Source organism: Meleagris gallopavo, chromosome 4 (assembly GCF_000146605.3).
Source record: "Meleagris gallopavo isolate NT-WF06-2002-E0010 breed Aviagen turkey brand Nicholas breeding stock chromosome 4, Turkey_5.1, whole genome shotgun sequence".
Lineage (NCBI taxonomy): Eukaryota > Metazoa > Chordata > Aves > Galliformes > Phasianidae > Meleagris > Meleagris gallopavo.
This window is the reverse complement of record NC_015014.2, coordinates 68207637-68229164: the sequence shown is the minus strand read 5'-3', so window position 1 is coordinate 68229164 and position 21528 is coordinate 68207637. Positions and strand designations below refer to the sequence as shown.

The 21528-nt window shown below is 46.6% G+C and overlaps 1 protein-coding gene across 3 annotated transcripts; it reads right to left on the bottom strand.

Annotated features, from left to right (window-relative positions):
• Positions 1-4172: 4172 nt before the first annotated feature.
• LOC109367461 lies at positions 4173-18068 on the bottom strand. 3 transcript variants are annotated; one of them, XM_019615062.2, is made up of 8 exons: positions 17856-18068; positions 17631-17778; positions 16286-16378; positions 13256-13595; positions 11980-12117; positions 10587-10716; positions 9770-9936; positions 4173-4571 (listed from the first exon to the last, which is right to left on the bottom strand). In XM_019615062.2, exons 1-7 carry the CDS (start codon positions 17858-17860, stop codon positions 9783-9785), a joined length of 1008 nt encoding a protein of 335 aa, XP_019470607.1. In that variant the 5' UTR covers positions 17861-18068; the 3' UTR covers positions 4173-4571; positions 9770-9782. The 3 variants fall into 3 exon arrangements, with proteins under 3 accessions (XP_019470607.1, XP_019470606.1, XP_019470608.1); XM_019615061.2 differs by lacking the exon at positions 4173-4571 and adding an exon at positions 9339-9524; XM_019615063.2 differs by lacking the exon at positions 4173-4571 and adding an exon at positions 9339-9524 and having other exon boundaries at positions 17904-18068.
• Between the last annotated feature and the right edge of the window lie 3460 nt (positions 18069-21528).

The window sequence follows — 21528 nt, the reverse complement described above, 5'->3', positions numbered from 1 at the left end:
AAGGACTAACACTAAGAAGGGGAAGATGTACTATATATCTATGTATAAATGTATGTGTGCATGTACTAAAAAAAAAGTCTCTGTACATAATAACAGAGGGTGGCTACATTCTGCTTTCCAATCAAAAGACTGCTTTCAGAGGAAGTCAGGCTTCACCATTACAAAGCTACTGTTTCTATAATAAATGGAGCAATATTCTTCCTCCTCTGCTTTCTTCCTTGAATTTTACTCCCATCCATGGGAGAGCGGAGTGCTGGAATGAAGTCTGTATGATTTAGAGTCTGTCAGACCTGTGGTGGCACTGCTCTCAAATCCCATTTTCTGCACACAGCAGAAAGCTTCTCACCAGATAAAACACAGAGAGCAAAAGCTGAAATTCTCATAAATGCATAATTCTCAGGCTGAAAAAGAAAGCATCCAGCTCTGAGAATGGCTCTCATCATGCAGACAGAGGCGTCTTTGGAAAGACAGTTCTCCATCATGACCAGAGCAGCTTCTGGAAGTGAAGAGAGTCCAGCTCTGAGCCTTTTGCAAACGTTCTGTATTTTATCCAGTGATTATCTGTATAGATAATCTGTATAGCCATACTAAAATACCAGTCCCTAGGGCTTTCCTCATTAAAAACTGAGTTCCCTAGGTATCCCATTAGACAAGCTACTTCTTGCCTTGTTTCTTCCTGATCCTGTGAAATTTGCCTTTCTACAGCACAGCCCAGATGAAGAGGAACCTGAGCAGTCCTGTGAGGCAGCACCATAAGCCTGATTGCTTCTGGTTCAATGTTAGGAAGGATCTGTTCTCAGAAAGATTGGTGATGGATTGGCACAGGGTGCCCAGGGAGGTGGTGGAGTCCTGGGAGGTGTTCAAGAACCATGGAGATGTGGCACTGAGGGACATGGGTTAGTGGGAATGGTGGGATGGGTTGGGGTTGGACTTGGTGATCTTTAGTGATCTTTTCAACCTCAGTGGTTCTATGATTCCTCCTGTAGATATCTTTCGTGTTAGACTGTTAACCAAGTGTCAGCTGCTCCCATCTCTGCATCCTAAACACGCTGCTTATGGTCGTTAAAGGTATTAACCACAGACCTGGACTATTTATGAATTCCCAGCAGCATCAGTCTAGGTGCTTACCCAAAGTTCTCAGCCCAATCTGTGCTTTGGCTGCTTGGATTTTAGGCCTAAATTCTGCTGTTAACTTCTGCTAGATAAATACAATTGATACCGGGTGAATGCAGGTTGGATTCAAAGAATTTGTAACCAGACTCTTAATATTAGCAGATTTGCTCAATCAGTTTTAATTAATTTTGATAAGTAACAGTTGAATATAGAAATAGCTGCATGTGGCTCTGGGTCTGAGTCTCTGTGGATGTCCCTGTGTTCTGCTCTTTGCTAGGTGGTCTCTAAGGCTTGCGTGCCACCCCAGCAGAGATGGTTGGCTGAGACTCAGCTGGAAACCAAACCCACAGATACAGAAAGCTGCAATTCCCAAAGCTGCATCCTGGGAATTGGGTCCTCTCAAAGGATCTTCAGGTGTTAGCCTACCCGGTAATTTTACCAGATTATTTCAGCCCAGAGATATCAAGATGGAATTTCTAATTGTTGATCTTGTGGGTTTTTTCCCTTTTCTTTCTTAAAGCTCCACAAAGTTACACAGGCCATTAATGGAGAGTACTGTCTGCTGTTCCCTTTTCAGTGAGATCACAAGATGTCCTCAAAGGCTGCACTAATTAGAACAGTTCAAGCACTTTTCCAGTGAGATGACTACTTGCAAAATTCTCCTCCATTAAATATATGTATTATACATAATAGAAATACAGACAAGAAAATCTCTTGGAGAGCAGAAACCAGAACAGTTTCCAGCAACAGAACAAAACCCTGCCCTAGTGTGGGGTCCCCACTGCCCACTTCAGATCCACCCACCACCATCTTGGCTGTTTCATACATCTTGGTTTTGCTCTGTGTCATGGTAAAGCCTTTTTTTCTGGGTAGTGCTTGTTATAATGGCCTCAAGGGAGTTTCAGATGTTCATTTACTTTACCAGGGTCCAAAAATACTTAGCTCAAGTCAATTAAGTTTTTAATTAAACATGCATTAGGAGGGGAACCTTGCATATGAAATTATTTCTTTTTTCATAGGCAGAGCAATCAGTTGAGTTTGGCAACTTCTGCACTGCAAAAAGTTAAAGCCCAAGAACTCCTCTAACATTCACTTGTGAACTGCATGACTCACAAAATTGGTTCTTTCAGAGCAGAAACCCTGCAATTCCATTTCTTTTCCCCAGGGTGTTGATTTATGTATTGATCGTATTCCCCAGGTTCCTCCGATAGCAAGTTTGTCATTTTAAAAGCAGACAGCACTTCATTTGTGGGCACTGTGCCTCTGTGGATTTGTAAGGCCAATCTATGCAATTCTACAGCTCAGCTGTTAAAGCAAGAGGGTGTTGAATAATTGACCTGCACCAGCATCCTTCCATCCAACCATTTGAATGATAACAGATATTTTTAAAAGATTGGTCTGGAAAACTAGAAAGTGTCTGAAGTGATTCAAAACAGAAAGATGTGCTAAGAACATGTTTTATAAAGGCTCTTCTGGGCAGTATCGTATCTTAGAATGGCTTCAGTTAGAAGAGACCTTCGTAGAATGGTTTGAGTTGGAAGGGACCCTAAAAGCCATCTGGTCCAACCCCCCTGCAGTGAGCAGGGATACCTACAGCTCCATCAGGTGCTCAGAGCCCCGTTCAGCCTCACCTTGAGTGTCTCCAGGGATGGAGCATCCACCACCTCTCTGGTTAAACAGATGGTACGGAGAAGATATTTAAATACTTGTTATCCAGAAGAGATAGTTGATGAGACTGATGTTAAAAAAAAAGCTTCAGTCTCCTTAATGCACAAAAATCCCATACCAACTGGATAGCAGGTTGCAGACAGCATTTCTGTTAGCAGGAATGGACCCCAGCCTTTTGTGCTTGATAACAGGGAAAGGGAAACATTTCTGAATCTTCATACAGTCATTTGCAGGAAGATTGCTAATGCCAGAAGCCATATGAGTAGAACATTTTAACCCAGAAAATGCTCCTGAGATACCCAGGAGAGCCTACGAGCTTCCAGAGGTGTAGACTACCAAATGCACTGATTTACTTTGAGTGGAGGTGTAAAGAAGCCACAGTTATCCAGGTGTAATAATTTGTGGGTTGTTGGAAACACAGCCACTCTCACTGTCCTCCTGTGGTTTGTCCTCATCACCATCCCTGATAAAGGTGGGATAAAAAATCCAGAACTGAAGCCAATCTGTATTTTTTCATTTCCAACTTTGATGTGTGAAAAACAGCCTGTTTTAACCTTAGTGCTCTGACTTGAGTTTTTATTTTGTGCGTCAGTCCCAAACCAAGGTGATACCATCAATATGAATTACAGCTGGGCTTAGACCATCCCCAAAGAGGAACTGGGATCCTATTCCTTAGTTAGACAACTCCCTGGAGACCCTTACTCCTCATACCACAGGGATGCACAGATTTCCACTGCTGAGCCATGGCTCTCAATTGGAATTCATGAAGGGTTTAAACTTAAACAAAGTGTTCTTGCTTGTTCTGAAGATGCTCAGATGCTCCTGGGATTCCTGAAATAAGCAAAAGCACCCCTCTTCCCACCCAGTGAGATCTCTAGCAATGCTTGACATCTGGATACTATTTTTCCTACAAATACATGTTGTGCCTATCATTGGGTTGACACACACACACATAGAAATGTTCATCCATACACATGAATACACACTCATGTTAGACAGAAAATGATCAAGACCAAACCCTAGCCGTAAAGCTGAGCATCCTAAACTGGCTTTCATCCACACTAATCAGGGCTAGCCCTCTGTAGCAGCTTGTCTTGGGGAGTTAAGGTGCTGCTTTGGTGATTCAGCTGAGTGCCTGGCCCTTTGATGTAGCAGCATAGATGTGCCCTCAGGATTCCCTTTTCTCCAAGATTTGTTTCAATATGGTAACACACACACAAAAAAGTCTTTTCACACTATCAACCTCTAATCTGGCTATTAATTATTCATAGCATTGAGGTTTTTGAAGAAAACCTTTGTTGAGAAAGGAAGAAAGGAATGGGTCCCTCCCATCTCCAAGGGAAGAAAAAAAAAAAGAAAACACAACAGTATTTGAATAGTAAAACCTCTATTATACGATGTGAAGTAATTATGGAAAACGTGATTCTGGGAGCAGCTTTATGAGGAGGTGACTCAGGCACTGCTTGTCCCAGAAGAGCCATCTCTGAAATGTAGGATGGTGTCTATTCTGCAGCACTGAAGTGGCTTAGTGGGTGACTGTCATCTCCAGCCTCTGGTTTCTGCCTCTCCCCAGGAAGCTGGAGCTCACATTCAGGCACTTTTCCTCTCCTTTCTGGGGATGAAACTGGGGGAAAGAGGGATTCCTTCAAAGCTATATTTGTTCACACAAAAAAAAAAAACCACAAACCCAATTCTTTTCTGGCCACAAAGCCATTTAAAAATGGAGATGGATGTCACCTTGTTCTGGCATTGCTGGAAATACAGTGACTGTAGCGACAGCTCACTCTGCTCTGAAATAGATGAGAGGTTAGATTAGGTCAAAAACAAATGGAATAATATCATAACTTTAGGAGGAAGTTTTTCACATTAGGAGGAAGTTTTCCACACAGAGAGTGGTGATGCACTGCAACAGGTTGCCTAAGGACGTTGTGGATGCCCCATCCCTGCAGGCATTCAAGGCCAGGCTGGATGTGGCTCTGGGCAGCCTGGTCTGGTGGTTGGTGACCCTGCAGATAGCAGGGGATTGAAACTGGATGATCATTGTGGTCCTTTTCAACCTAGGCTATTTTATGATTCTATGATTCTATGATAATAATTTTCCAAAAGATCAAATATTGTCTTTTCTTAAGTCCTTCTGCTTTCCTGACCTCTACCTAGAAAGCTAAAAGTGTGTCAGTGAAAGAAGATGACCTGATTCCAGTTCAAAGCCCACTCCCAAACTACTCTAAACTGTAGCAGAAATGGCATACTTATGTTTTTTCCTGCAAACACAGCATCGTGCCCGTGGCTGGCTTGAGGAAGAACTGTATTTAAAGCCAAAGCACCAGAGCTAATAGCTGGTATTTCTCACACTGGCTGCACAGCTCCATTTGGAATACAAACCACTTGCTTCCTATTAAACAACCAGAAAACTGATGCAAGAAACAGAAGTGCTAAATGCCTACCATTTCTCACATGCTTGCTGGCTGGGTTTCAAGGCAGCACTGAGCAGGCACAAATACAGATAGAACCAAGAGTTTCATCGCCAGCATCTGGCTCAGGCACACATCCCACTCTACAGAGCTCTCAGTCACCTTCCTGCACATCTTAATGTCCTTGAAATGCCACGGCCATTGGCTGGCAGTGTGCTCTCTGCTCCATGGACAGCACAAGGACCTTCCCTGCTGAGGTCCTCCTGCCAACCTCATGGTCTTGATTTTTGTAAGATGCCCAAGTTTCTTTGCACAGGACCTCTGCCCCATCCCCACATACCACATCATCATATTCCCCAGGCCCATCAGCTGCTGTTCATCAGTTTTTCCTTTAGTTCACCAACTGTTATTTTTATTTTTATGTCTGTAGGACCCAGCACTTGCTCTTGTTGAACTTCACACAGTTGGCCTCAGCCCCTTGACCCAGCCTGTCCAGATCCCTTGGTAGGACCTCCCCTCAGGCAGATCAACACTTTCTCCCAGTTTGGTGTCATCTGCAAAGTTGCTGAGGGTGCATTCAATCCCCTCATCCAATTTCTAAAGACATTAAACAAGACTGGCCCCAATACTGACCCCTGAGGAACACCACCAGCTGGATTTAACCCCATTCACCACCACTCCCTGGACCCAGACATCCTTGCACATTCCTTGGGTAAATGCAGAGCAATCTCATACTGCAAACTGAGATTGACAGTGCTAACATTTAGCACAGCCAGGCTGGGAGACTCTCCAATGTTGATTAGATCAGAAACTTTCTGATGTGACCATTTGCTCTGCAAACATACTAAATTAATTGGCTTATTATTAGCAACTTGGCCAGGAGCCTTGTCTCATCTGCTGGAATAGCCTGTAGAGAAATAAAATCTATTTCTTTTTCCTATTGTTTTGGCATCCTATTCTACCACTGAGTAGCACATAACATCTGTCTGTTTCCAGCTGGATGTGGAAGAATTAAAACTGACACAGCAAATATGATAGTGTGTTTCAATTAGACACTGTTAAAAAATAAAAGGAAGGAAATGATGCTTATAGGCTTGGTTTGATATAAAACTGACTCCTGAGGAGGAAAGCATGGCTGGATGGCACCATTTTTCCCTGGGAGCAGGGCAGTGCTTGTGTCTTCCAAAGGCCATATGATGAAAATTGGGAGGAGTGGCTGACAGTTGCTTTATTTCCAACTACCAAGCCGTCCACTGCTTTGTAACAAACTTTACTCTCTTCTTGTCCTTTCTCTCTGTCTCTTCTGAACCCTGTCGTTGGCAAAGTTACATTAAAGATATACTACTCCCAAAGCTCTGATTGACATCCCCTAATAAATGAAAATAGTTTTGCTGAAATACATCGCTTCCGAAGTTGGGCTCTTGAGCTTTGCTTATAATTTCTGCAGGGTTGGTGGCTGAGCTGAGGAGGGACCTGGCTCTTTTCTTTTACAAATGACACATTATACTGTTGTAGCTCTGCAGTGTTCAGTTTACTTCTTATAGTCATTACTGCACTAATGCCCAATCACTCTGAACGAGTTCTCCCATAAGGGATGCGTGGAGTAAGTTCAGAATTCAGTTTGTTCTTCCATGCTTGGAAACACAAAAGACAAAATTAAAAGAGGGAAATGCTACTCTGTGGTGATGACAGTGAATGGAACACGCTTTTCCCAGAGCAGACATCCTCACTGTGCACCTTAAGGAAGAAAAGTATTGAGCAACAAAGTGGATGGGGCACAGTTTGATACTCCAATGCCACACTCACACACCCCATTACCAGGAGACAGCCTGCACAGCCAGCACCAAGTGGGTGTCTGGACACACATTCATCCCTAAAGAGAGAATTTCCCCTTCCACCCAGGAGATGGCACCAAGGCACTCACAGAACACCCTTCAACCCTACTGAGAACTTATTTTCCCTGAAGTGATGCATGCACTGGGGAGAAAACTCCAAACCACATTCACTGTGTTGTGCGTTCTGTGATGGGATCAACTGAATGCCCTAAGAAGGAACATGTTTCTGATGGCTCTATGGAGGTCATCGCTTGGACTTGAACAGAATCAGCCCTCTCTTGGTTCTGTATTTCCCACCAGAGAACAGGATCAAGCCAGCCTCTATCTGGGAGAGTTCCCTGGTTTCAGACACAGGCCAGCACCAAATGCTTTGGAGGAATATTCCTAGTATCAATAGTATCAACCACAGCAGTACTGGGGTGACAGGCTCCTGGAAAATACCTCCTGGTCTCCACCAGCCACAGTCTGACTCATCTCTCACTTATTTCCCTCTACTGTTTTGGTTTGTTGTTGTTGTTGGTTTTGGTTGGTTGGTTTCGTTTTGTCTTTCCTTTGGACTTCGTTGCTAGTGCAAGGCTCCTCCATAGAAAGCAAGGTCTCTTGGGATGGAAAAACTAACATAGGAAAGAAAACAAATGTGACTCTGGGAAGACAAATAGTAGAATGCTCTGTGGCCAGAGCAGTGGCTCTGTATTTTTCACCTGAGGAGTGATTTGATCTGCCTTAGTTCCCCAGCTGCCAGAAGAGAAGGAATAACCCACAGACTGAAAGTGCCACGCATTAGTGGAGCCAATATGAAGCTGAAGACTTTCTAAGGTGCCCCTGCTGATCTACTATTCATTGCAGATAAGCACACAGTTAAGGACCCCATTACCAAGTCCATCATCAGTTTGCTTGACTGAACATCTTCATTAGTACTCTGATATGTGCATCATCCAATTTGGACATTTGTTTCCATCATGGATGCCCATTACCTTACATACATAATTCATCACAACGCAGACCCTGTCTGCCTATCAGATTGTTGCCATGGAGCAATGCCAGCATGTCTAAGGAACCTGTCTCCAGCATGGGGAGTTGGGATAATGACGTTTTTTCATAAGGTAAACCTATCAGTGAGATCATAGGATTTGTTTTAACCAGTACAAAAGTGCATGTCCCACTAAGAACATTTCTACTGTCATGGTCCCATTCCCCAAAGAATTCAAACATCTTCTGGAACTTATGGTGTCGAAAAATATTATTTTTTTCCTATTTTTGAGGTAAAGGCAGTTTCATTGATTTTGCTTTTCAAATTCTACCCATTGTACACAGCTGCTGGGGGAATCTCTACAATATCCAATGCTATGCTGACTGGGTCAGTGACATCCCAAGCCCGAGAATCCTTCTATTGCATGTCCAAGCAGAATCATAGAATCATTTAAGATTGGAAAAGACCTCTAAGATCAAGTCCAACCATCAATCCATCCCCAGCATGCCCACTAACCACGTCCCTTGGTGCCACATTGGCACAGTTCTTGGATGCTCCCAAGGATGGTGATTCCACAACTTTCATGGGCAGTTTGTTCCAATGCATTATCACTTTTTCAGAGAATAAATTTTTCCTAATATCCAACTTGAACCTCCCCTGGCATAACCTAGGGCCATTATTTCTTGTCGTTTGATGAGAGCAGGTGGCTTTCCTAGGGTCCTGCAGCAAGTTAATGGCAAAATTTGTCCCTGGGCTATGGTGATGGAGTAGTGTGCAAAGAAGCAGAAGAGGTGATTCCCTTTGACAGTCAATTCTTTGGGGCAGGGACCAGTGTGTTGCTTTGTCTGTAGATGCCATCACCACCTGCTCCTGGTCTAGGTATGTTTGATATTACTGTAAAAGAGGTTATTGGTTGTCATCATTATCTTTTGATATTTTGTCCGTATCTGTTCAAAGTATCTTGTTCATCCTTGAGTACCATAAACATGTCACATGAAAAGCAGCATGTTTGAGGTGCTGAGGAGGAAGGTTTCTATGCTGTCTATTCTAGGACAGTTTTGGTGCCCACTCAGAAGATCCCAAGGCAGAGCTGGGTGGGATCAGGGCCACCAGCCATTCCCAGCACCTTCCATGCATCTGCAGCCCTGCAATGCCACCTTCAGGCTGGCAGCAGCCTCGCTCCATCCACAAATCTAGATACCACCCTAAACCCCAAAAACACGCAGCAAAATCAATGCTGACTGCTCTCAGTAACATTCACAAGGCTCTTAAGACAGTAAATGAACACAGAGTTTTTTAACAAGTATGTAAACTTAACTTTGATGGGTGCTTTTAGCTCTGCACTGTCCACAAAAACCTTTTTATTTCTGACAATGAGAAAAGCTCAGGTTTCTTCATGAAATACATGTGTAAAAAGGTTTCTGCTGAACGCTTTAAAAGTATTTGGTAATGGTGGGTTTGGAATAGAGGCTTCCAGGCTTCCAGGATCTCTGGTGGAAAATATCCTTCAGCTTGGAGAACAGGGAGCTGCAATCACAAAACAGCATGGGTAATGCATCCTAACATCAATCAGAACAACACAATGCAATGTAGGTCTCCTGGTTCAAGCCTGCTGAAATCAGGGCCAGCTCAGTGAGGCTGCTCAGGCTTTGGCTCATCACCTCATGAATGTGCCCCTGTAATCCCACTGCCTCAACCTCTGAAATCCTACTGACTCCCCAGCACAGTGTCACCCAGCTTTCAGCACAGACACGGGTAATGCTGCCACTTACCGTGCAGCAGCACTCATTGGGCTGTGTCTGATGAAACCTCACTCTGGGAAGACAGCCCTTGGGGCTTCAAGGCAGAGCCAAGTTCTGCAGTGCGGCCTTGAGATGCCCAGTTCAGCTTCTGCAAGTAAATGCTGTAGTTGTCCTTGTATTCAGACACCCAGCGGTTCCTGCGGAGAACATGGAGAAGGTAATGAGGAGTGAGTACTGTCACTGGGGCCAGTCACCCACCTAGGTCAACCACTGCACCAGCTCCATCTGCAGCCCACACCTAAATCCAAGATCGTAAATCAACATCAAGACTTCAGTGTAAATCTGGAATATATATATGCTAGGGGGAGGCGCGGGGATGAGGCAGCAGGGAGGAATTACCTTTGCAGTGAGAAATCAGAGCTCAGGAGCAGTTTATGCCTGTTTGTTCATAGCGTGCAGATGAGTCACCTCACAAACAGCTCCTGCCCTGTCTGATCCAAGAGCTTCCTTTCCCAGGAGAAGCCCAGGCACCGAAATGTTGAGATGTGCCCTCCTGTGCCCATCCCGCAGGGACCTCAGTTCCTACTTCCTGAGGGAAATTGTCAATGGTTGCCCCAGGAAAAACTTCCCAGATCATACTAACCCTACTATAAAACTTCTCAAGAAAAGGCTGAGCCTTGTGGAAGGCTGTGGCCCTGAGGGAATTCATTTGAACACATTGCATAATGTGGACATGGAGAAATACACTTGAGAAACACCTTCCAATCCCAACCAGCTCCAAAACCACTTTTCTATTCTTACCCTGTCCCTACTCCCAACCCACTCCCCCAGCCCAGCTTTCCCTTACTGGTGGAAGTGTTCATCTTCAGTGAAAATGTGAGATAGATTCTTATTTGCTATACAGCTTCCAGTGTAGGCTGCAGGCTGGTGCTGGAAGTCGGTGCTGTAGGTACTTCTCCGGTCATGGTCAAAGCACTCTAGTGAAGGAGAGTACAAATAATCAAGAGATCACAGTGGATTGGGCTCTGAGCACCTGATCTGGCTGAAGATGTCCCTGTTCACTGCAGGAGAGTTGGACTTGATGGCCTTTCAAAGTCCTTTCCAACTCAAATGATTCTATAATTCTAAATATTCTGGGGGGGGGTCTCTATTCCCTGCATCTTGCAGTCCAACAGTTCTCCCTTCTCCTGAGCTCCATCAGCACTTTATGCTCTTAGCACTCCCACTGGAGCTTCCATGACCATGAAGGAGAGTTAACCAAGGGAAAATGCAAGTTCTTCCTTGGTAGGGATGGAGATATTTTAGCACTCATTTCCTATGGCCTCTTAAGTCACACAAGGTGTTTTGTCCCTTGTGGACACTGACTGGTCTGCTGCTATGTATTTTCTCCTGCTGTCTATATTTTCCTCTTTTATCATGCCAGAGCAACACATCTTTGCCTTACTTCATCAGGAGTAAAACAAGGATGAGTTCCTTTGCAGAAAAACAAAAATACTCCACAGCCCATCTTGTGCAATGTTACCACAAGAGGATGCATGGACACCGATGTGTGGCTGAACTGGGTGTTCATGCAGGGCTGTTTCCTCATTTCCATTTGTGTCTTTGGTTGCGTGCATGGAAATAGGTGCATGAGTGACCCCAAATAAAACCAGTTTGCAGTGACTTTGTGGTAAAAACATGCTCCCTGCCTGCAGGCTGTACATCTGCTGCCAGAGGGCTGCTCTTAGTGCAGAAACCACGGAAATCTGGAAATGGGACAGCAGCTCAGCCCCATGCTAGGGGGGATGCATGCAGGGAGAGCAGCCCCTAGGTGAGGATCATCACATCTGCTTTGCTTTTGTCCCCCAGAAATCCTTGCAGGAGCTGGCCTGAAGGGCTGTCATGTTCTCTCCTTCATGTGTGTCCCTCTGACCAAATGGAACTGCCTACAGAAAACATTCTGTCAGGGCTCATAGCAAAGCAGTGAGAATGCACACATACCCACCAACTTCAGTTGCACCACCTGGAGTGGCCCATATGAAAACGGGGATGGAAGAGATGTTATTTACAATGCTCCAACCTTTTCTGGATGAAAATTGTATTCCCTGCCCTACTTCTTCCCACCAACAGGTGGATGGCTGTGCGGATCCTGCAGGCATTTCCCACTGTATTTACTTCTCCTCCTTCATTCACTTCCTGCATTAAATTCAAGAAACCCAAGGTCAGGCTGAAGTCATCTGCCACAGCCTCCACTCACTGACCTTTCACCAATACTGATGAGGCCAGGGCCATATTCTTGTTCTGCTGAGCCTCATCTTGCAGGGCCTGGCCTGTCTCCAGCATGAAGTGCTGGTAGGTACCCCAGGTGGGATCCAGCTTCTGCCTATACAGCAACATCCCTGAGAAATGAGAGAAGACAACAGTGCATTAGATAGAAAAATCTATCAATTACCCAAATCCTGCCCTCGGGTGGGAGCAAGCATATAACAACGGCAACTTGGAGCCTCAGCTGGTATAAATCAAGGGAAGACTCATTCCCTTCAGCAGAGCTTTGCTGAGTTGCATCAATTTGGAATTGATTTGGTTCACAGAGCCAGTGGGGGAAAGATTTATGGTGCTGTGAAGTGAGTGGAAGGAGCCATGCTGTCTCCATGGTGCTCCAGAGAGCTAAAAGGAGCTGAGACCCTTTGCAGGTCATTGTATGAGAGACTTTGCAAGAAATACAGCGCTGCTGGACTATAGAGGGGCAGAGCAAGAAGGAAAAAGCTCATAGCAGTTGTGTCACTAGCACAATACAGTGTAATGTAAGAAGGGCTCAGCAAGGAGATGCTTGAAGCCTTCAGTTGTTAAGAGACATCTTTAAATGGTTATCTGACCAAATGGAGACGTGTCCATCTGAGCTACTTATCCTAGCTCTCTTCTAGTGCATGGAGAGAGAGAAGTCCTGCCAGGATTCACTCTATTTCATGCTCTGTCCTTGGAGATATTCAAGGACAGGCTGGATGGGGCTCTGAGAACCTGCTGGAGCTGTATGTGTCCCTGTTCTTTGCAGGGGAGTTGGACTAGATGATCCTTAAGGGTCCTTCCTAACTCAATTCTATGATTCTAGGATCTTCATGGCAGCATCTAGCCTACAAGAAATATCTGTGGCTTTTCTCCCCCGTTGACCATGAGGAGAGTTGAGAGCTCCAAACAGACATCCTATGGTGGAAGATGGGAAATCAGAGAGGACATCCTACCCATATCCCCCTGCTTGGTGCTGGAGAATGGCTCCTCCCTTCTACCTTGGAACTCAGAAGAAGATCTCCAGTGCTTTTTGAAGATCAAGCATGGATGCTGAGCACTGATTTTGTTTTCCTGATGTCCTAGCAAGGATTTGTATTAACATTTTAATCCACACAAGCAGGCCATGAGCCTGCTACCCAACTGCAGCCCATTGGTGCCCAGATAGCCTGGGGCAGGGGGACCTGAGATAGCACAGCCCAGCAGACAGCTCTCAGATGCTGGATCTCCCTGGCGCCAGCTGAGTGGGATTACCTGTTGCTCCTGGGCCACCAACAGCGGCTTGAAGGTGCTGGGAAGAAGATAGTTCCTTCTCCAGCCCACTGAGAGCCTGTGGCCTCTCTGGTCTGTCCGCCTGGGTTGCAGTCAGTTCAGTGGTGAGGTACTGCTTTGGTGCATGGCTTTCTGCAAGGGGGAGGTCTGAATTGAAGTGCTTTCTCTGCTCTTCGTGAGTCTGCTGCAGCACACTGGGACTGAGGGTAATGCCTTCTTGCTTCTCACTTCGTGTGACTTCTCTCCCTTCCCCGAGAGCTTTGTCATAGTATGGCATTGCCTGTGGCTCTTGGGGCACGGCAAACTCCTTGTCTCTGAGCTTCTGCAGAAAGAAGTCACATGTGAGTGGAGACATGGTGAGGAGGACAATTACTAAAGCATCATTACTTCACACTGCTTCCTGCCCACAGGGACACCGCAGCCACAAAGAAGCCACACAAGTATCATTAAATAATGCACAGAATATTAAGGCTGCCTCTTCTTTAGAATCATAGAATGTATCAGGTTGGAGGGGACCTTAAAGGTCATCTGCTTCCAACCCTCCTGCTGTAGGCTAGTTACCACCCCCCAGATCAGGCTGCCCAGGGCCCCATCCAACCTGGCACTGAATGCCTCCAAGGACAACTCCTGGGCAGCCTGTGCCAGACCCTCACCACCCTCTGAGTAAAGAATTCCTTCCTCACATCTAACCTAAATTTCCCCTCTTTTTGTTTAAAGCCATTCTTCTTTGTTCTGTCATTATTAAACCATATAAATAGTCGTTCCCCTCCTGCTTATAAGCTCCCTGCAAGTCTCTCTGAAGCCTTCTCCAGGCTGAACATGCCCAACTCTCTCAATCGTTCTTCATAGGAGAAGTGCTCCAGCCCTTAGATTGTCTTCATGTCCTTCTTTCTGTGTTCTTATGGTTGCTGAGCACTGAGACCACCTGCAACAGGACACCAAGCCCAGATCTCTCTGGTTGTGGCCTCAATCCACAACTGATTTCATGTTGGGATTTTCTGGCTGGTCACTCTTGCCCACTTTTTTTCCATCTTCTTCTGTCTTTCCATCGTTCCATGTCTTCCCATGGTGGATGAGCACATCCCTAGGCAATGAGCAGAGCAGGAGGATGGAAGAGGTAATGACCTGACTGCAGGGTGCCAGCTCCTCAACCATTAGCATGAAGCAGAGAAGGAAGGCTGCTGATCTTTCCAGCAGAAGGGACAGATCCATACAAGGATTCATGGCAGGGGAAGGCTGATGTGGCAGCTGGCACAGCTGCTCAGGGAATCTGCCAGCTTCAGCATCTTTCCAGCTGCATGCTACAGCTCTGTGTGGAGCCGACTGATCCTTGCTAAAGGCTCAGCCAAAGAAACTCCTGCTCTGCCAGGTCCATGTTTTGTCCATCAGCTATCTGTGACTTCTTGCTTTGGACCTCCATAAGTTTCCCTTTGTCCCTTGGCCTCATAAATCCTCAGGATTCACCTTGCCATCACTGAGCTCAAGGTGACTTCCTCACCATGCGTAGATCAGGGCAAGGGGAGGCTGCTGAGCTATGGGGACCACCTGTATTTGGGAGTTTCCTGCCACAAGGATAGCAAGAGCTCCTCATGAGGCATCTCTGGAGGGACAAGAGCCTCTGGAGACCCATGGTGGGGGTGACAGAGCAGATGGTGCTTTCTGTCTTAACCCAAGGATGTCTTCAGCTTCCAGCAGGACATCACCCCAGATTTCACACAGAAAATCCCCCAGGTGTTTTTATCCACTTAACAAAAGCAAAAGCAAAACTTGGGTTTCCCAAGGACCTCATCGGCGCTTGACCCAGTGGAACAGCTTTCCTTGCAAGTCAATAGAGGGTCAATGAAGAGTCAGTGGGAGATGCAACCCAATGAAAGCAGTCACATCTCAGCTGTTTCCTCCCTTCAACTCCACAAGGACCTCCTCATAATGCATATAGCCTTCCAAAGTTGTCAAGAAAAATAGTAGTAATAAAGAAAAGAAGTTGAGGTGCATGGATTGGGCACCATAACCGCTTCTTGCCGTGCTGCAGCAGGCAGGGGTTAACCTTGCCCTCCTGGAGGCCACCTGAGGCTTGGGCTTTCCGGGAAGCACTCGCCAGCCCAGCAGAGCCCCACTAATAAAGGCTGCTGGCAGCGGGAGTGCTCCCAAGGGCAGGAGGAGGGGAGCTGGCAGCCGGGAAATAGGGGAGGAAAGGAGAGGGCCAAGGACAGCAGTGCAGCCAGGGCCTGACGTGCAGGATGAGAGCCACCACCACCCTCCTGCACAGACAGCCCCAGCAGACACCTTCACACAATGATTCCTCTGTTGTTGCCCACTCTCCCTCCCCAGCCTGAATGCTTTTTTTTCCCTCTCTCTCGTGAGCGAATGAGCCCAAAGTGCTTTAGCAAGCGAACATGCCCCCCACCACTTCTCGGCAGTGGCCCGGTGCAAACCACAGCTGTCCCCACCGGGCTGCCACAAGCAATTAGGGCAGGGCAGGCGGAGCGCAGCAAATCAGATTAAATAGCTCAGGGGGTCACTCGCACCGCCAGGGGATTAGAAAGAAAACAACGTAAGCTTCCCCGCAGAAGCCTCCTCAGGCCCGTGTCGGGGCACGGAGACATCTCCATCCCTAACGCAATCCCCCTCCTAAAGGCGGCACTGGGATGGATCTGATCCTGATCACTCCATCGGCCCCACAAGGAGCGATAGGAGTCCAAGGCTTAGGTGCGGTTCAGCATGCAGCCGTTAATGCCCTGGCTTAATGAGTGTAATTAGCACAGCCCGCCCTAATGCGTTCACTGGAGGGCACAAGGGTGATTTCCCACAGAAGGGATGGGGACAGAGGCCTTGGGTATTTGGGCATGATGGAACTGCTGGTGGGTCACGGCAGTAGGGACAAAAGTGGACCAAAGGGACTCACATCTGCACCCACCCAATCCCAGGCCCACCCAGTCCCTGGCTGTCCCATAGCCAAGAGCAGGGAGCTGGCACCAAAGGTCATGGAGCAAATCAAGGAAGTGCCCATAGTACCTTCACGTCCTCTTCAGTGGGTGGTTTGTTTTCCTCATGCCATTTGTACTCCTTCTTGTACGTGCTCCTGTACATACCCAGTGACACAGGTGGCTGAAAGAAGAGGAAGCAAACACAATGAGCTGCTAGGGCTTGGTCAATTTTGTCACCTTCTAAAGGTGATGACAGAAACACAGAATCATAGAATCATTAAGGTTGGAAAAGATCTCCAAGATCATCTAGCCCAACCACCAGCCCAGCACTATCATGCCCACTAACTCATGTCCCTCAGTGCCACATCTCTGCAATTCTTGAACACCTCCAGGGATGGTGACTCACCACCTCCCTGGCAGCTGTACTAATGCATTACCACTTCTTCAGAGAAGATATTTTTCCTCATATCCAACCTGAACCTCCCCTGCCTCCTTCGGCTTAGAGGACAAACTGCTATTCTGGATGCAATCTCTGTCTCCTGGGATCAGTCCAACAGGAGCAGCCCCTTGCTTAGTTAAATCTCAAGAAGGGTGACCAGGAAGGTCCAAGATCTTTTGACAACAACCTTGCAGGTTCTTCTAGTGCCAGGAAGACCACTATAGTGAACACCTTCCTTCTGCCTTTCTCAAGCCTCCCTGGACTGCTCAGGGCACAAGTATAGAGATGTTCAATGCACAAATATGAAGCTGCTAATATACTTCCATCACTGCTGAGGTCCAGTGTCACACAGGTTAAGCTTTTGTCTCATATTTCAATATTTCTTTTATGCTCCTCACATCTTTGAAGTCAAGCACTGGCAAATGTCAATATATATTCTGCAAAGCAACTGGAGAAATTATGGAGGAAAATTCCACCAAGGGATATTAAGGCTGTGACACCAGCCTGGAGACCAAAAATGAATGCTGTGTAAACTTCAGGAGACGTGCAGAGGATTTCAGGGAGGAAGCACTATGTGCTCATCCTGTTTCCCGTGTTCCCCCCTTGGCATCCACCACAGCCCACTGCTGGAGACAGGAAAGTGGGTGAGATGAGCCTTCAGGCTCACTTTGGTGCTTTGGACAAAGTTGAAATACTTAAAGCACCTACTGAGATAAAAGGAACCAATAACTGTGCCAGCACACAGCATCTTACAGAAGGTTCCTTGTGCCTTGCCAGCAGTGCCATTCATTATGTGCAAGAATATATTCCATATCCTCATTACTCTATTCCAGCATTTCACTCATTTCTCCCTCCGGGCTTCCCAGACGAGTGGCTGCCTTTGGCCAGGACCCAGAAGCCTGTTGTCACCAGCTCCTCTTATCTTCCCACCCTGGCAGACTGCAAATCCATTACTCAAAACCCAGGGAGGGAGGGATCCCCTTTTGTTTTTCACCTTCGAATGCACTGGTTTCCTCATTGCATCCTCTGTGGTGAACCAGGAACCTGGACCAGAAGAAGTCATTCTGTCAACAGCCGGCATACCAGATCTTCTCCTCCCCACTGCCCCAAGGGGCAAGGGATCTAGAGACTTGGTGTGGGTCCTGGAAGGAGAAAGGGGATTCAGATGTGGCTGTAGGACCCCTGCGTACCCCAAACTGGTGTTTGGAGTATGACTGACATCATCCAATCTCAGCGATGCAAAGTGTACACATCCAGCAATGAGCACCTATGGAGCCAGACAGCTCAGGAGATGAAGCTTGGCAGGATCCAGCAGAGATGAGATGACAGCACCTCACCACCAGCTGCCCACAGGCAGAGAGGTAAACCTCCGTGTCCCTTCCCAGGACAGGAGAAGTGCCTTGGTATCTGCACAATGGGATATGTTTGGTGGCAGCAGGGTTTCCATGGAGAAGGGAAACCTCCTGGCCCTTGTGAGACTCCCACGATCTAGAACACTGGAGGCCTTGGTGGGAGGGGACCTTACCCCATGATGTGTGGGATGAGGCTTCTTGGGGAGAAGCCACCTCAAGGCAAACACAGGGAGCTGCTACCTGCTCCTTCAGCTAAAGCTGGGGACATGGGAGAGGAGCAAAGCCCCTTTCTGAGCCCTTGAGGGGGGGCAGTCCTCTGTCTCATACTCATGAAGCAGTAATTATTCTTTCATAAACATCAAGCATTAACTACCTTTGGATCCATCTCATCCAAGACTAATTTCCATTCATTTTAGATGTCTACAAAGAGGATGTCTCCCTCTGAGCTGAACCTTCCTGGCCTCCTGGCTCATTTAGCCTGTTTCATGTGACCAGTGGAGACACGTATTTTGGGAAGAAATGAACTGCTTTCTCGGAAAGCACAGGTTTGGTCAGCTGAATCTCATCCAAGAGTCCAATTTCTGTAGCCACATTTGAGCCTGGATATCAGATCAGAAAGGAGATTCTCCTGCACTACAGTTAATGCAGATAGTGGTAAATGCTAGTGATGATGCATGAGTCAGAAATACGACATCTCGGCTCCAGGATCCTGGTCTGACTTTACTGAAAAGCAGTGAAAAGCAATTTGTTCGGAAGGATGTGGAGAGGGCCCTGGCCTTGGGGAACTGATTTCTGAAGGGTTTCTGATTCCCCACACTGGGACAGAAAATTCCTTTTTGTTCTGTGCTCATAGCACACTGGATACAGAGGAAAGCAGTCACGGAGCTGGGTTCACAGGCACCATCGGAATGAGCTGAATTCCAGAGCTGTTTCTCTTTTCACCCCGTTATGCATCAGTGCATAACCAGAGCCCAAGGATGCCAATGCCAGAGCCACGTGTTGCTGGCACCTCAGCACAGGAGCCAGGCAGAAGGAGAAGCCCTTCATCCCTGCTGTATTGTATGCAAACGAATATCAGGATAAACAAGAAAAACAAGGAAAGAATTATTTCTAGAAATGTGAAACTCTCGTGTTCTCCTGTGCTTATATTAAAGGGATTACACTCCATTTCCTTCTTAATACAGCTAATGCTCTATGGGAAGCCCTCAGGCCAGGGATTAAAGCACTTATTCAATTAATTAGGAACAAACTTCTGCCTTAAAGTCAAACACAAAAATATCAGTAAGCTCTCAAGAGTGTCTTCCTTCCAGAGAAGGGAGAAAGAATCCTTTTCCTGATGTAAATGAAACCAATCTGCACTCTAAAATAATCGAGACTTACATACGTTGAGAAAATTCACTCTTAACATCTCAGCATCCTGCACAGCACCACAGCACAGGAGAGACTGTCCCATCACCTTTAACTCAGCAGACAAACTCCCATACAGGGAGAACAGAATCAGACCCAGAGTCTAATATAAATGAGATACAGTTTTAGGATATAACACTGGTGCTAGCTCCAAGCTGCAGGCACACCAGTGCTTGGCTACATTTGGTGTCATTAGTGAAATCCTGGCCATGCTAAACTTAAAAAAACCAAAATGCTTATTCAGTAGGATCCGAATTTTACCTAAGGTGTCTGATTCATTACTGAGATAGGAAACAATTTCCAAAACCTGGCTCCAAATTCTAATCTTCCTTGATCCTTCCGTCTTCTCGCAGGCGCAGTTCACATGAAATTAAAAGGCACATTGCCAGCATAGGTCATGCAGGAGCAGCCCACTATTGCTTCCCATTTCTTCTTCCCTGATACCAAATGGTGGAGCTGATAATTACCAACAGGATCCCAATTAGAAGTGGGTGGGAACATAATACCTTGCTCTCATCTTCCCCTGCCTCTGAGTGAGCATATCTGCCTCTCCATTGCTAATTCAGATACGAAGAAAAAGTAAACAAACCACATGCCTTTCTTTTTTTTAGTGTTTTTATGCACTTAGAGACTTCTTTTGTAACTTCCTTACTGGCACCTATGGGCTGTAATGCCATTACCTCTGTCATGATATCAATTCCCTGATATGTTCCCCATGACTCTCATTACAAAGGAACTGGCAGAAGGATGCTCACACATCACATCCCTCCCTGGCATCCCCACGCACACCACTCAGTGCACAAGAAGGGGTCTGAAAGAGTGCTGATGCATAGGCACAGGCTGCCAGGGAGGTGGTGGAGTCACCATCCCCAGAGGTGTTCAGGAACTGTGGAGATGTGGCACTGAAGGACATGGTTAGTGGGCACGGTGGGGTTGGGATGGTGATTGGGCTAGATGACCTTGGAGGTCTTTTCTAACCTTAATGACTCTTCTGTGATTCTGTGATTCTGTGAATGGGTTGCTTGGCTGGCAGCTGTTTGGCCAGGCAGCTCTTGCTGTGTATTTTCCTCCCCATCTTTTCCCAGCTGAACATTTTCCGTATGTTTCTGAAAACTCCCCTTCTCTTGGAGCAGTCCATTGAGAAGGCTTCGTTGTACCCCACATGACTGTACCCAAATGTTGGTTCTATAGCAGGCTGCCCATCACAAAGGAAGCAGCTAATACTGATAATCAGCATTGCTTTATAAACATCTGCAGAAGAAATCTTATCTAATAAGATAATTGGTTTATTTTCACAATACCCCAGAGAGGTGACATCTGAGATTTCCAGGGCCGGGGGCATAAATCAGGCACCTGAATGGAAGTGCCCTTGTTTTTCAGGCATTGATCACCTCACACAACCAGAAAAGTTTCCAGAAGGTGTTGGTGCTTTTGACCCCTTCACATCATGCTTTATGAGCAGGCATAACGAAACCACAGCAAGGCCAATGTGCCAGCTGGGACCAGATTGTCAAAGGCAAATGGTATGTTTTAACAGCATCTGGAGTGAGTTTTCCAGAGACCAAGTGTGTGACAGCTGAGTTCAGGCCCCGATGAGTTTAAATTACAGTCAGTGACCTCAGTAATAAAATAAAGCAATGGGATTTGCGTACCTGATCAGTACAACTCCTTCTTGGCACACTGCTGGACATTTCCCTGTGCTCAGAGGTAGCTACATACCTCTACAAAGTCAGTCTCATAGCCTCAGTGAGACCGTGGTAGCACAAAAAGAGATTTCACTTCACTTTGGCCCTATCTTCCTCTACCTGCTGTCTTTTTCCACTCCTGAGATGGCGTCACTGCTATCTAAGCCTGCATGGCTCTTGTGCAAGGTGCTGGCAAGGTTTGGGTCAACCATCTCAGTTATTATGAATTAACTGCGAGAAAACATGGCCAAGGAGGATATGCCTCCTGTCAGCCCAGCTCCTGACAGGTGCTCTTTGGGCTGGGAATAAGATCCATTGCCCCTGTGAGGTTGTTGAAAGAGGGAAGTGCTCGGTAAGCAGGACCCCCATCGTGTGAAAGAGGCAGGGTGTAATCTGCGCATCTCCCTTCCCGTTATCACCACCAGGAGATAAAGTGCAAAGGGGAGAC